General features: G+C 50.4%; 1 protein-coding gene across 6 annotated transcripts in view; it reads right to left on the bottom strand.

Annotated features, from left to right (window-relative positions):
• The window catches only part of Ten-m (teneurin transmembrane protein Ten-m), a 552,868-nt gene that overhangs the window by 40,312 nt on the left and 498,524 nt on the right, over positions 1-14,032 (bottom strand). For all 6 annotated transcript variants that reach the window (XM_089566254.1, XM_089566255.1, XM_089566256.1 and 3 more), the window contains 2 exons: positions 13,359-13,557; positions 4,575-4,748 (listed from right to left, as the gene is read on the bottom strand). In XM_089566254.1, the coding sequence (XP_089422380.1) occupies positions 4,575-4,748; positions 13,359-13,557 (373 nt within the window). The remainder of the gene's footprint in view (positions 1-4,574; positions 4,749-13,358; positions 13,558-14,032) is intronic.

Below are 14,032 nucleotides of genomic sequence, written 5' to 3'. Positions count from 1 at the left end.
GCCATGGCCCGTCTCGCCCTTTTTGTTGTGTGTGTTTAAGCGCCTCCACTCAGCTCTTATCCGCGCTGGAAATTTTGACGGGTTGAAGCCCCGCCAGCTGGGAGCGGCGCATTTTCCGCCGGTGGGTTCTTTACATAAACCCGCTCGGGAAAGGAAGGACAAAAGACTAAATAAAACAAAAAAAAACCTTACATGGTAAAGTGCAAGAAAGAAAGCAGCTTATGTGTGCGGGAAACGCCAGGGCACGTATTTTAGAACGTCTCCCTTAAACGTGTTGTCGCTGGTCCTTACGGTAGTTTTGAATGTTTAATGTCCGGGATACGCCGTTCACCTCGGCGACAGCCCCCCAAGAAAAGGCAGCGTAAACCCACGCTGCGGCCGGAAAACTAAGCAGCGAATGACAAAGCCGTACGAGGGAGAGCAAAAGCTCCTGTGGGAGAGAGGAAGGGCTTCGCGCTGCTGCTGCGGAAGATCGCGGCTTCTGCTGTTCGGGGGCTTGGATGTTTAATGACACTTGCGGGTTGGCCACAGACAATGAAGCGCACCGTCCCGCGCACCGGCTTTCCCCTCCTCCATTCTCCTGAAGCGCCATCTAGCTGAAGCCAGGTTCATGATCGCATTCCGAAAGTGGCTACACGTAGGCCCTCGTAGCAGGCGCTGAAGCTTCCGAAAAATTGCGTTCAAGTACAACAGCCTCTCGAGGCAAAAATAAAGAAGCCAGAAAGAACTGCTCCGCGGGTGACAGCTAAACAACGTGAATGAAAACACGCCGGAGTACAGAAAACGCTGCCAGCAACGTTGGACAAGAAGAATAGCGGGGGACACCATTAGTACGCGCTCGCCAGCTAGGTTCTGCTGCCGAGGAGCCGGATAGCTTCTTTTGTCTTTTATTTTTCATCGCCACCGCCGCGCTATTCGCATAACGTCGCGTGTTCAGCGAGACAGCCCTCGAGTTCAGCAGGTCCGCAGGAGCAAAAGCCGCGCCAGGCCATTATCCGCGTGGTTGATGCTGCCTGCTCGGCGGGTTTCCAGCCCCGCGGAGCTGAACTGAGCGCCCCGGGCGCCGCGCGGCGCGACCGCTGTAAATTCGCTTCGTCCCCTCTTTTCTGTGCGCGCGTTCCTTGGGGGTCGACGAGTGACTGCGCGAGTGAATGTGCGTGTCACTATAAAATGGCCCGCGGCGACGCGAGGTCGGCGGCCATTGTTTAGCCGAGGCGTTTTCGACGCTGGAGGTTTGGATGAGCGGAGACATTGGACGGCGTGCAGCGCCGACGGAACGATGAGTCGGACGCGCGCCCTGTGCGGCGTTGGGCGTGTGCGCTGCATGGACAGAGCAACGATACACACCTTACGCGTTTGGGGGGCTGCTTGGTTCTCTGTACGGGCGCGTATACGCTCGAAACACGAATACGCTCTTATGGGAACAAAAAGGGAGTAATCTGTCCTCCCTATGGGGCAGAAGCGTGGAGACTAACAAAGAGGGTTCAGCTTAAGTTAAGGACAACGCAGCGAGCCACGGAAAGAAAAATGATATGTGTGACGTTAAGAGATCGGAAGCGGGCGGAGTGGGTCAGCGAACAAACGCGGGTTGATGACATAGTCGAAATCAAGAGGAATAAATGGGCTTGGGCAGGGCATGTAACGCGAAGGCAAGATAGCCGGCGGTCCTTAAGTGTAACGGAGTGGATTCCAAGAGAAGGCAAACGTAGCAGGGGGCGGCAGAAAGCTAGGTGGGGCGGATGAGATTAAGAAGTTTGCGGTGATACGGTGGCCACAACTGGCAAAGGACAGGGTTAATTGGAGAGACATGGGAGAGGCCTTTGCCCTGCAGTGAGCATAGTCAGGCTGATGATGATGAAGCCGTCCTCTAGCGCACGCCGTTTCATAAAAGGATGTGCGCTAGAGGACAGTTTACTTCCTTTTTACTCCTTTCTCTTTGGAGTGTAGATGCGTGGTCTAGAAGCGCAACCTTGACCAAGCTCAAGGGGGATAAACATGCGGAAGAGGACGCCAATGCCCAGGAGCATGTTAAAGCAAAAAAAAAACTTGAAGTCTAACCATACATTCATGAAAAAGTGAGTGCCTCCAAAACATGGTGTAGACGCCGTTGACGGAAAGGCGCAATAGCACTTAAGACGGGACACAGGGAACGAGTACCAACCAGCCCGCATCGGCCCTCTTCTTAGACACCGTTTTTTTTTTTCTGCGCCTTGTAGACTTTCAAAACTGTGTCCGATGGTAGGCAGGAGTGACTCGGAGAGGTTTGTCTGCGGTAAGCAGCACTAAGATTGTTATGTCCCATGCGCTGCAGGAGTGATCTGTAAGATCCCGTTAACTTCTGGCCAGTTTTACTTTGGACAAACTGGGAGGCGCGTTAACGACCCATCAAGAGAGTACGCAAACCTCTTGATGACGGCAGCGGAAAGCATCTGCATGCCAGCGCACTGCAAGCTTGTAAGTTGTAACTGTCCCCTGGTTTTTGGCAATACCCTAGGGGGTTAAATGGAAAGTGAGATTTTTTAAAATTGTAAGTTGTGATGCTTAGCGTTCCGAAGGCACACATGAGCTATGAGGGCTCCGGATTAATCTAGACCACCTGGAGTTCTTTATTGTGTGCCGGCATCGAGCAGCACATGGGCGTTTTTGTGTTTCGCCGCTTTCGAAAGATGGCCGCCACGGCCGGGATCGAACTGGCGGCCTTGAGATCAGCGGAAATTTTCGGGGCTGCTGTTATTCTCCATTCAGGAGCTTATGCATGAGAGTTGAAATCTGGGTTAGTTGGTACATACTTAAGAAAAAACCAGCCAAAAAGACGGGGACAAAGGAGAGACAAGGCACACACAATGACTGTGTTGCCTCGTTGTGTGTGCCTCGTCTCTCCTTTGTCCCCGTCTTTTTTTAAGCTTATGCATGTGTGAGGGTACCATTAGTGCCGTTGCTTAACAAAGAATTGCTGCTGTTCTCTTGCAATGAGAGATGTTCAATTTTCGGAGAATGACTGCTCCTAACTGCTTGGCCATACGTGCCTTGCCTTCACTATGAGCGTCATAAACTTTGTTTACTCGTCGCTACGTGTTATGTTGTTCACGATGCGCGCGCAAAAGCACATATATGTCGGCGCGGGGTTACACATAAGTAAAGAGCTCTGCAATTTTTTAGTAATATCACGGCAGCGTCGGCCAGACGGTCGTTCAGCGTCCATGCAGGACCACAGTGGAAAAACGGACGAGAGTATGATCGCGCGCAGAATGCTTGCAAGTGGCGCTCTGCAGCACTGCAACACGGAGGAGGCGGAGAAGAAACACAGTACATGTACTGTGTTTCTTCTCCGCCTCCTCCGTGTTGCAGTGCTGAAACACCTTTATTTATATTAGCCAGATGCAGCCTATCACCTTCATATCAGGTCACACCTTTACGGTAGGAATACAGGAAGGAAACTGCCATCGTAGCGTCATCTTCGTTCAGCGCAAAACCGATTTATCTCCGTGTTCAGGGCCACACCAGAAACAGACAGGCAAAATGAGGTGTAATACTGACAAAGAAAGTCCCTTGAACGGGAATAATTAATACAGCTCTTGCAAGGCGCCGTGCAATTGCAGCCGCAGGCGGAGGCACTGACTTGCTTCACTTGCTCTCTTACTGCACTTTGAACAAGAAACGTTTCCTTCGCCCCCTTTCAGTGCTCAGTGAGAGCATGCAGAGCATCACCACCTTGTCATAGTTCGCCAAGAGTGAAGGTGAAGACATTTCTGGATTCCGCTAGCAAAATGCTATAAAATGTCGCAGAATTCTCTACTTGCTCGCATGCGCCTCAGTTTTTATCGTAGTTCAGGCGTAGTTTGCACCTGGGGACGGGTAGCCACTCGCAAGATTCTTTCCGGGACGGACGGTACTCGGCGCATGGAAAGCGTTGCACCTACGCAGAGGGAGCCGTACACATGAGGGCACATAGTTTTAAGCTGCACAATGAACGCCGAATAGAAGTATTCTCCATATTTGTACGTCCCCTGTATTTCTGCGGAAACCTACCTGTGTGGGGTCAGCGATAACTGATGGGCCAGACCAGTGAGCGTCATGAGAAGTACAGGCGTGAACACACTCGAACCTATAGTAGTACGCTCGCTGTCTTAGCGCTTCAAAAGGTTCGTAAAAGTTTCTATGCCCGAAAAGCGCCGGGTAGCAGCCGGCTGTCATATATGAGCGGTAACGCCTGCTGTCATAAATTTAAACTAAAAAAAAAGTGGTAGGGTTTTTACGTTCGAAAGCATACTTTCGAAAGTATGTGTTTAGCCTGGTTGGCTCATTGTTTTTCTTTGTATTTAGCTTGAGCTTCATTTAACACGAGGCGCAATCGGTTGCGGCGAAGTGATGATGGCATAGTGCTCTCGTGCAGTGGCCTGCGAAGCTGATCTCTTCGCGAAGCCGCGGGTTCGAAACCCAGCCCCGGCAATATTCATTTTATTCCTCCAGGTAGGCCAAGGCCACCCTCAAGGACAAGCTTCACACAATGTTCTTGGTTCGGACTAAGAAAAATCCGCACGCTGGCCCAGAAGCGAGTGAGCGGGGGCACTGACCGCTGGGAATGAAGAGGGAGCCGGAGGGCGTCCTCGCCAGGCAGGTGGGCTCGTACTCGGGCTCCTGGTCCTGGGCGTGCATGGACTGCGGCGCCGTGGCCGCGGGGTGCCCCGTCCTGCCCCCGCCGCCTGTCCGGCCCATGGACAGGTTGCGGGGCGGGATGGCCGGAATGCCTGCGCCAAACACAGTCAGGAGAAGAGCTTGTGTGGGGGGCAAAACAGCGCGGAACAAGTGACGATAGAATAACGCAGCGAAGAGCGTTCGGAAACAAGCGTACATGGGGGGAAAAAAAAACTGAAAGAAAGAAAACGTTTAGTTTAGTTAGACGTTTAGCTGAGTGTTGTTTAGTTAAATTTAGTGTTGTTTAGTTTAATTTAGTGTAGTTTAGTTCAGTGTGTTTAGTATAGTTCAGTGTAGTTTAGTATAGTTCAGTTTAGTTTAGTGTGGTTTAGTTTAGTTTACTTTATGGAGATTTAACATCCCAAAGCGACTCAGGCTACGAGGGAGCCGTAGTGAAGGGCTCCGGAAATTTCGACCACCTGGGGTTTTTTATCGTGCACTGACAACCCTCAGTGCACGGGCCTTCAGCATTTTGCCTCCACCGAAAATACGACCTCCACGGCAAGGGTCGAACCCACGTCTTTCGGGTCAGCAGCCGAGCGCAATAACCACTCAGCAACCGCGGCGGCCGAAAGAAGGGAAAAGGAAGAACCTCATCACCACAGGAAGGTCGACGTAGTTAATGTAACGCCGCTAGTTTTATGAATTTCGGAAGGGAGATAACTCTCGTCCGTCTCAACTTGCAGGCATCAAGCATGAAACATAACGCCTAATATCCTTACACCCGAGTCACAGAGACCAAACGAATCCTGTAGAAACAAGCTTTGCGCACAGTGCTTGTCACACAGCAAAAATGCGCACCCCTACATGGTATAGCTGCACAGAATACACTATACACTATATAGCTTGCTTACGGGCAACCTTTAGGGTTTCAGCATACATTACTGTAACGTCCACCTGATTGCTCTTGGAAAGAAGGATCGAAAATGCGCGTAATGGTCGACAACTTGTGCACGCTGCACAAAATGAAAAGTTAGCATTTTTCTGCGCTTGTACTGACGAGCCTGTTACTGTAATTGACAGCAAGATGTCCTACATTTAGAAAGAAAATGAAATCGGAGTACATTGTTGAGTGATGCAAACGCAGCTTGTTAGACTGCATTGAGGAGCTTGTACACTGAGGATTCTGTGAACTGTCTTGGCCGGCGTAAACGTTAAACACTAGAGATAAATGCCGAACGACCGCTTGATTAGTCAGTAACGCACGGTAAGTCAATACCAGCTTATTATCGTTAGCAAAACAAAGCCAACTCATAAAGAATCGCCACTTTATGCCCTAATGGATGCAACGCCACAGAGGTAACTTCTTAAGACTGCAGGCACGACATGAACATATTCAAGAACGGCAAAAATATAAGCCCCTAACTTCACCGTACGTGACGTTTTATGAAAGAAGTAACACAAACGTGAGTGATAAGTCATGAGCCACAATGCAACTGCAGCCCCTAGCAATGTTCGAATTATACGATTTGCAACTAATTTTTTTCAATGAATATTGAAAGTTCCTTTGAATACCAAACGCCGTGATTACGGCATTTCAGTAAAGGCGCATAATGAGTTTGAAGCAACAAGCATTTTGCAAGCCGACGAATAAATTACTCATGAGTCGAAGCAGTCATCCAGCGTATTCGAAAAGGAATAGCTTGAACGGTAGCGCAGCGGCGGGCATAGAAGATGCTGCGCACTACAGACGCCGCCACAGGGAGACAGAACGTCACGCACGTCATTTATCAGAACGGCGACAGAAGACCCTTAATCGCTCACTGCCATCGCCGCGAGCGGCTTCATTTCATCACCGGATCGGCGGTCCAAGCACGGTCAAACCGAAAGAAGAGGGAAAGGGCGGGAAAGAAAAAAAAAGCGCTGGTCGCCTCGGCATATCAGATTTTTTTTTTTTTTTTTCACCTTTCCACGAAGCGGCCGGGCGCTCCCCGAAAGCCCCAACTCAATCGCGAACAACGCGGGATTACCATCTCCTCGCCACCAGCGCAGCTCTTAGCGCACGAAGCAAGGCGGCAGCGGCAATCAAGCTTAAAACAGCGCTTCGAGGGTCACACGAAGCGCGAACGCTCAAAAACGCCCACCCCTGTAGCTGCTGCTTCTGCTGCTGCGGACCAATCGTTTCTTCATTCCTGCCGCGTCTCTTCCTCGGCAGGTCCTGGGCGGCTTCCTCCGCCGCGGGCTTCGATCACTGCTGCGCGCGCCCTGTCTTCCCGATTAATTTCGCCCGGCCCTCATCGGCCTCTCGAAAGAGATTTTCGCGACAGCGCCCCGGAGCCCTCCCAGAGCCCGCCGTGTCTTTGCTGCGGCGCGACACGCGCGCTGGCGGAAAATTTCTGCGCTCCCAGCGAATCAGTGGAGAGAGCGCGTCCGACGCAAGAGTGAGGAGCAGCTGCCGCGCTCGTTGCAAAGAACGAGAAGACGGTGGTGGCCAGGGTTAGGAAACGACGCGGTGGGGGGGACTAAGAAATGATTTACAACTTTCCGGACCAGTAATCCGTCTTAGCGCTTTTTTGCTGCTCTTTCCTCGCGGCCGTTCTGCGAATGAAGGGAAAGAAGTGGCCGGCAGTGCGCAGTGGAAAGAATGGGGAGGAAAGGAAAAGGTCGACGGGAATTAAAACGTGGGAAGAGACGGTTCGAAGCTTTGTGTCCCCCCGCAAAGATTTGCTCGATCGTTACTCTTCTTCTTGACTGGCGAGAAGACTCGTACTCCGCGAGGTACGGTAGTGGAAAAGGAATAATTTATAAAGTCCACGCATCTAGAGAGACCACCGGTTGGGGCGCGCTCGGATTGACCAGCAAGCGCTCCACGAAGCTGAGGGCGGCTGCTGAAAGCGCGCAGTGGGCGTTACTGTCACGTCTGCGTTGAACTCAGTGTACATGTATTCCATCCACATACTGTATTAAGGCTGCCCTGGAAGCTCCTGTGGCCTCTTCTGGGCACTAAGGTCAGGCCCAGAAAATGAGCGACTGAAGCTTAAGGCAGCTCTCTTTTTCTTCTTCGCTACGCTTGGGAAAGAATGCCATCATTAAACAAATTGCTAGTATAGTGTTCTCACTTCGTTTTCTTCGTTGCTGGATCAACGAACGAGCAACGCACCAACTTGGGGGATTTGTCTAGAGTTCCACTGTAGCGCGTTGCTGGGCTGGGATGGATGTCAGTTACAATTATTCTCTTGTTTGAAGGAAAGGACGAACACGCATGCACTACTGCAACAAGGTTCTTTCACGTAGGGAAGGAAAATAAACTGAGAGCGGTCCTTCGTTTGAAATGACATGACAAGCAAAAAAATAAAATAAAAGAACAAACTGGGCGCCATACAGCACAGAGAGATGCTCTCAGCACACGGCACCGGAGCGTGTGCTCAAGAACTAAGCCCAGGCTACATGTTGTGGCACAACCGGCGCGCAGCCGCTGTAATCGGCTCAGAGGCACTCTCCCGCCTCACGGGGGCGGGTCGGCGGCAGCGCAGGCGTCGTGGCGAGGCCTCAAGCAGGCGACGCCAGGTAAAGCGCTGGCGCTGACGCGCCGCTGAGCCGGACAGGCCCGTAATCTCCACGACGCATTTACCTAACAGCGTAATTAAGAAAAGACGTCGAAAACAGGGGAACGTCAGCCCCCGGCAACAGCGTTATACGCGCGTCTCTCCTCTGTGGCGCACTCTGGCGGGAGGCGAAAGCAAGAAAACCGCCGCAGCACGAGTGCCTCTTTTCCTCGGCTCCAGCCCGCGAGAGGAGCGGACGGCTCGAGGTCCGGGATAAGTGCCCGCGCCGTGTGTCACGTCCAGATCCGCGGCATGAGACAAGACCCAAGTAGGCCGTCGCAGCTGGCGTGCATCGCGGACGGCTGCTCGCTGGAGTGCGGCGTCGGCTCACGAACGCATTTTCAGCGAACACGTCGCACAACGACAGCATACTCGTCCACTCCGGCAGCAAGAACTCTCACCGCCGAATCGCACCGGAGACGCGTATCTAGCTTCGGGTAGCTGAACAGCGGCGTGCACCTAAGATAGTAAACCTTTTAGGGGCGTCAAATGTCTAGAGAAAAGGCTCCATTGCATTTTCACAAGCAGCATTTATCCATCTGACACGCTTTGGATATTAATTGGCGACAAGCCGAAAGCACGCGCTGCTTGTACACAGCCAAAAACAGACATGGAATTCGCGATAGCTACGCAGCGTCCGCGTAGATGCCGAAAGAGTGAGGCGCAGCAGCGACAGCACGCATCCAAAACATGGTTTACCAGTATCGAAATGCAGTAATTTCAGCGAAAACGAAAAACAAAAAACGGAGTTAGAACCAGTGTCTCGGTTCGCTGATAGTGCGACAAAATGCACTGATATGGTTGGAGCGTGATGACTACGACCCTCCTAATCAGCCGCCCACACAGACCCCTCCCATGATTACGCAGAGGGTACTCCTGCTGAGGAGGCGGATGACAAGCCTGCGTGCATTTTTTACAACAGCTGCTCGTCATGACGACAATTAAAAGACCCAAACTCAAACGCACGTGTAAAAAAAGTACGGTATGCCCGTTCTTCAATTAAAACAAGAGTGAATTTCAAAACATACATAAGCCGCCGCAAACTCGGTAATGCTTTAACAAGGGACCGCGATCAGATATCAAGATACTAGAGCCGTCGCTGAAGCGAAACACCGAGCCACCTGCCAGCAAAATCATCTGCCTCCGCTTCAGGTAACGCACAAAGCACAGGGGAACTCCGCGGTGTGCTCTGAGCCCATGCATGGTCCCAGAGAACGCCGCCCAAGAGAACGGCGGGGCGGGTTTATGCGTGTTGCTGTTTGACCTGGGCGACTGAAACCTGACACCACGCCCGCGCGCTTAGCGTCGTGCTGGTGTGCTCGTATAATTACACCCCCGGCGCCGGAGGCTAATGATGGCATGGGTGCCCTCTTCTCTCCCGGGCCACGGTGCGCAATTAGGTGGATTACGGGCTCAAGGGGTCTCGCGTGGCCTTCCGGGACCGTAGGTTATGCGATAATACGAAGACGTCGTAATTGTCAGCCTCCTGCCCCCCCCCCCCCCCTCCCTTCCCCCTCCTTCCATTCTGTTGCGGGGCCCTGTGCCACAGCCGTTCCCGTTCTCCTTATGCAGTTCGCTGAACTTCCCTCCGCGGTCTCTCCCGATGAAGAGACTCCCCGTAAGAAGCCGTGCTGGTCTCATTACAAACCGCAACACTACACTCGGCGACGGAGAAAACTTGGACTCGAGCTCTCTAGAAGAAAGTGCGCGTTCCGGCGGCCGTTATTACTCGCCCCCTCCCTCCCCTTGCCAGCGTGTATTTTCTCGGGCTTTTCTTCGAGGCGCGCCGTTCGCTCGAAAGCGTAAAGGGCTGTGACGGACTTCTCGAGTTGCAAGAGTCTTCTCCTCCGTCGGGGATGGCGGCGTCGTTTCCGGTGGAAAACTCTGATTACGGAGATGAACGCCCGTCGCTGAGGGGCCAACGGCACGGGAAAGCACAGCGGCGAAAAACAAGCTGGAAAGTTTTTCGGGCGTCGGAAACCGCAGCTCCAGTTTCTCCGAAAACAGAGGGCTCACAGTGCGCGAGATTGCGAGGGAGGAAGTCGCCGAGAGGCGGCGCATTGCGCGGAGGTGTAATGATAAAAATGAAGGCTCTGTTGCACATCACCGTTAGCGACCCACACTGGAGCGTGCTGGGTACGTCGCGGTAGGAAAGAAAGAAACCGCTGCGCGTTCTTGCGAAAAGCGACCGCGCATCAATCGTATATGTAGCGGCTAAAAGAAGAGGACAAGAATGCAGCTCAAACGTTGCGTACACGAGTGCGTTTGTATCCTCTATGCATCCTGGCCAATCCCCCGCCGTGGGTAGGGTATGTGCCGTTAAGCCTGATGACGTCATCATCATCATCATCATTATATGTCAGTGTCAACAAAGTAAATTTTTAGAATAAAAAAAAATGGCGTTATTTTATGGAGTGTATATTCTAAAAATTTTTACTGCAACTACTGTATGTGACGACGATTGCCGCGATATACTCCATTATCACTGAAGGAAATTGAAAACAAAAAATTTCGAGTGAACTAGGCTACGGATTAGGCAAAAATTTTGTGAGAGCCGCCATTGGTCGCAAATCTCACGCGGACGCGGCGACTGCTTATCGCTGATGTTTTCTACACTCTCAATGCTGCACGAAATCCCTCCCTTACAAATAAAGTTTTAGACAGTCTATAGAGTGTCTATAGACTTCTGTCTATAAAGTCTATAGACTGTCTGTATACAAATCTTACAAAACAGTCTATAGGCAATACAAATGCCATAGCCAGTCTATAGAAAATCTATTGATTTATGGCCATACACTTTTAGCTGACTTCTGTCTATATACAGCCTACAGACTACGAATTGACAATAGGAAGTCAATAGAGTCATTAAGCAGTCTATAGACTGTCTATAGAACAATTTTATAAGGGCTGGCACGAACCTCGTCCGAGATGGCAGTCCGAGGTTCGCCCCTTTGGAGAAGAATCTGTGGTATGTGCGTGTGTGCGAGTGCTGGAGAAAATACGTATACGAATGCGGAAGAAACGAACTAAACGAGACAACCTAATAATGTGGCAACTACACTTTATAACACGCGATATATGCTTTTAGTACTGTGCGACTCCAACAAAAGCGGCAAACGTCAGCGCTAATTTACAACTGTCAATACCGGAGTATACACGCAGCGCTGATGTCAATAATAATAATAATAATAATAATAATAATAATAATAATAATAATAATAATAATAATAATAATAATAATAATAATAAATGTTTTATTGCACATAATGATACACAGATCAAGGAGCGGGCCTGTCAAGGCCAGCAGTGGCTTGAGGGACTAGGCCCGGCTAAGTCAGCGGACGAGGGTGCAATAATTCAAATCGGCATACAAAAAAAAAGTGTTGAATGATGGTTAACAGTTGGGACGATTAATGTCAACATGTGGTGAACCGCATACACATATACAAAAAAAACAACATAAAAACAACATAAATAATAATAATAATAATAATAATAATAATAATAATAAAAGCGGGCTACAGGAGCCACAAAGGTCCTTGGTCCTCTCGCGACACCGGCCAATAGAGCGTGCTGTCCGGGAAACTTACAGGGCTAAAGGGTTAACTACAGCAGCATGTCCTTTGAGCCAGTAAAAGTTGCCAATAGAAGCCCGATTTTATTGCGTGTTTTCTTCTTTCAAATGATCCTTTAGACATTAGAATACATGAATCACCGCGTAGTTTTTGCCTACGATCGCTAAATATTATGTAATTAGATTTTTTCTTTCATGCTGTTGCGGTTTTATTAACCGAACGATGGCTGTGACATGTAGTTGATGTTTACGTCACGTGACGTAAAAAAAAAACGGCGACATAACTGTTGATACGTTGTTGGTTGTAATTCTAGCTATTGAAGCAGGCTGGTTTAAGTGCTGCAGTGAGTTAAAACTATGTATCAACATTTATGTTGCCGTTTTTTTTTTGTACGTCACGTCACCTAAACGCGGCCGTCGTTCGGTTGATGAAACCGAAACCCAAAGAACGTTGAGAAGAAATTCAATTATAAATTACTTAGCGGTCGTAGGCGAATACTATGGGGTGCTCCGTGTATACCAATATCTAGAGCGTCGTTTGAAAAAAGACAACACGCAAGCAAACATTTGGTGCCTATAGTTTAAGCTCCCAAGAGTCGTGTTCCACACGACCGGTGCACTTATTTCGGTTGCAGACCACTGAACGCAATATGTTGGGCCCCGGCTCGAGTTTATTGCACGACCAAATAAAGTCGGCTCCAAAACTAGACTTCCTACTGACTCTCGGTAAGGAAGGAGAACGATGAATTTCAAAGGGGGTGCGCGTTCTGATTCGTTGTAAACCTAAGTATGGCAGCTAAGTGTTCCCTTCAGCAACACGTCACGTCCGAAGGAGTACTCCGCAGGAGTGGTCTATGCTATCCCCTTAACGTGTGGGAAGACCTATGTTGGCCAGACTGGGCGCTGCATCAACGAGCGCTTGGGGGAACATGCCAGAAATTTATCAGATTTAAAGGATAAATATGCACATTTGGTAGCGCATATTATGGGTTGCGACGGATGCGAGGCACGATTGAGTCAGACTAAGATTCTTGGCAAAAGCGCAGATAAGAAGGCACGTGAATGTCTGCAGGCTTTTCACATAAGGAAACTTGGCAATAGGCGTGTCAGCACCCCATCTGTTTCACTTTTTTCCTCCGAGTTCGAATTTTTAGATGCCGCCCTTAAATAATCTTTGTTAACTTTTTTGTTTTTGTTTTGGTTACCGCTTGCTCATGTGTGCTCGCTGTGATGGTCGCTTCGATATCTTTACCTTTCCTGCCCTCCTCCTTCTTTTTCAGTGAAATTTCGCCATATAAAGGCGCTGCCTGGTTTCAATAAAATTAGTTGTGAGTTAGCGCTTTGTGTCTCGTCCTTGTCTTTTCGTGAAGTTTGCATGCTCTGGCGCTATTTTCTTCAAATCAAGTATGCACCAACTCGCCCAAAAATAAGTGTTAATTTGCGTTATAAGCAGGATGCAAGAAAGCAGGCACGCCCTCTGCGCTGCCCAGCAGAGCACACCCCGTCGGAACGGGAGCACAAACGTGGGTACATATAATACGCACGTCTGCTTTGGAGCACCAGCGTGGTGTCTCGTGCGAGCGCTAGCTCGGATCCGGTGAAGGTGGCGTCGGAGCGGTTCTCCTCGTCGTCCTCCTCTTCTTCGTCGTCAACCTCTTCTTCGTCGGGGGACTCGGAGCCGGACGACGAGAGGCCCGCGGCCGGCGGCGCGAGCGGGCGGCCTGCCCTGCGCTCCGTGGTACACTGCGTCAGGAGGAAGAGAAGAGGAACACGATGGAATGGCACTCGCCCCTCTGAACGACAACGGGGCAGTCAGTCCCCTCCCCTCATCCCTTAAACTCCATGTGTCCCACCTTTCTTCCCCCGCGTGACAAGCTTGGCTAACAGCTGACGGACTAGCATGCTTTGCTGACTCCTGTTGCATGTTCTTGACGCCTAGTGATGAGCTGAAACAAAGTTTACTCTTCTTTCGCCTTGTCTGGACAAGGACTGTGCGGACAGGGCACTGTTATTTTTATTCTTTTTTGTGCCCACAATAAATTCTGTCTGGACAAGGGCAGAAGAGCTGACAACCGGGCCGGTTCTTCAGTGAGCAGCCGAAATTAATAAACTACATAATACACTAGAGAATACACAAGGCCTTTTGCCTTTCCTGGGTATGGATTCCCCATGGCCAGGTGCACACGTGAATACCGGTTCATGTGGACGGGGCAATGCC

This window comes from Amblyomma mixtum, chromosome 1, assembly GCF_055824585.1.
Source record: "Amblyomma mixtum isolate Tamu chromosome 1, ASM5582458v1, whole genome shotgun sequence".
Taxonomy (NCBI): domain Eukaryota; kingdom Metazoa; phylum Arthropoda; class Arachnida; order Ixodida; family Ixodidae; genus Amblyomma; species Amblyomma mixtum.
This window is presented reverse-complemented; position numbering and strand designations above follow the sequence as displayed.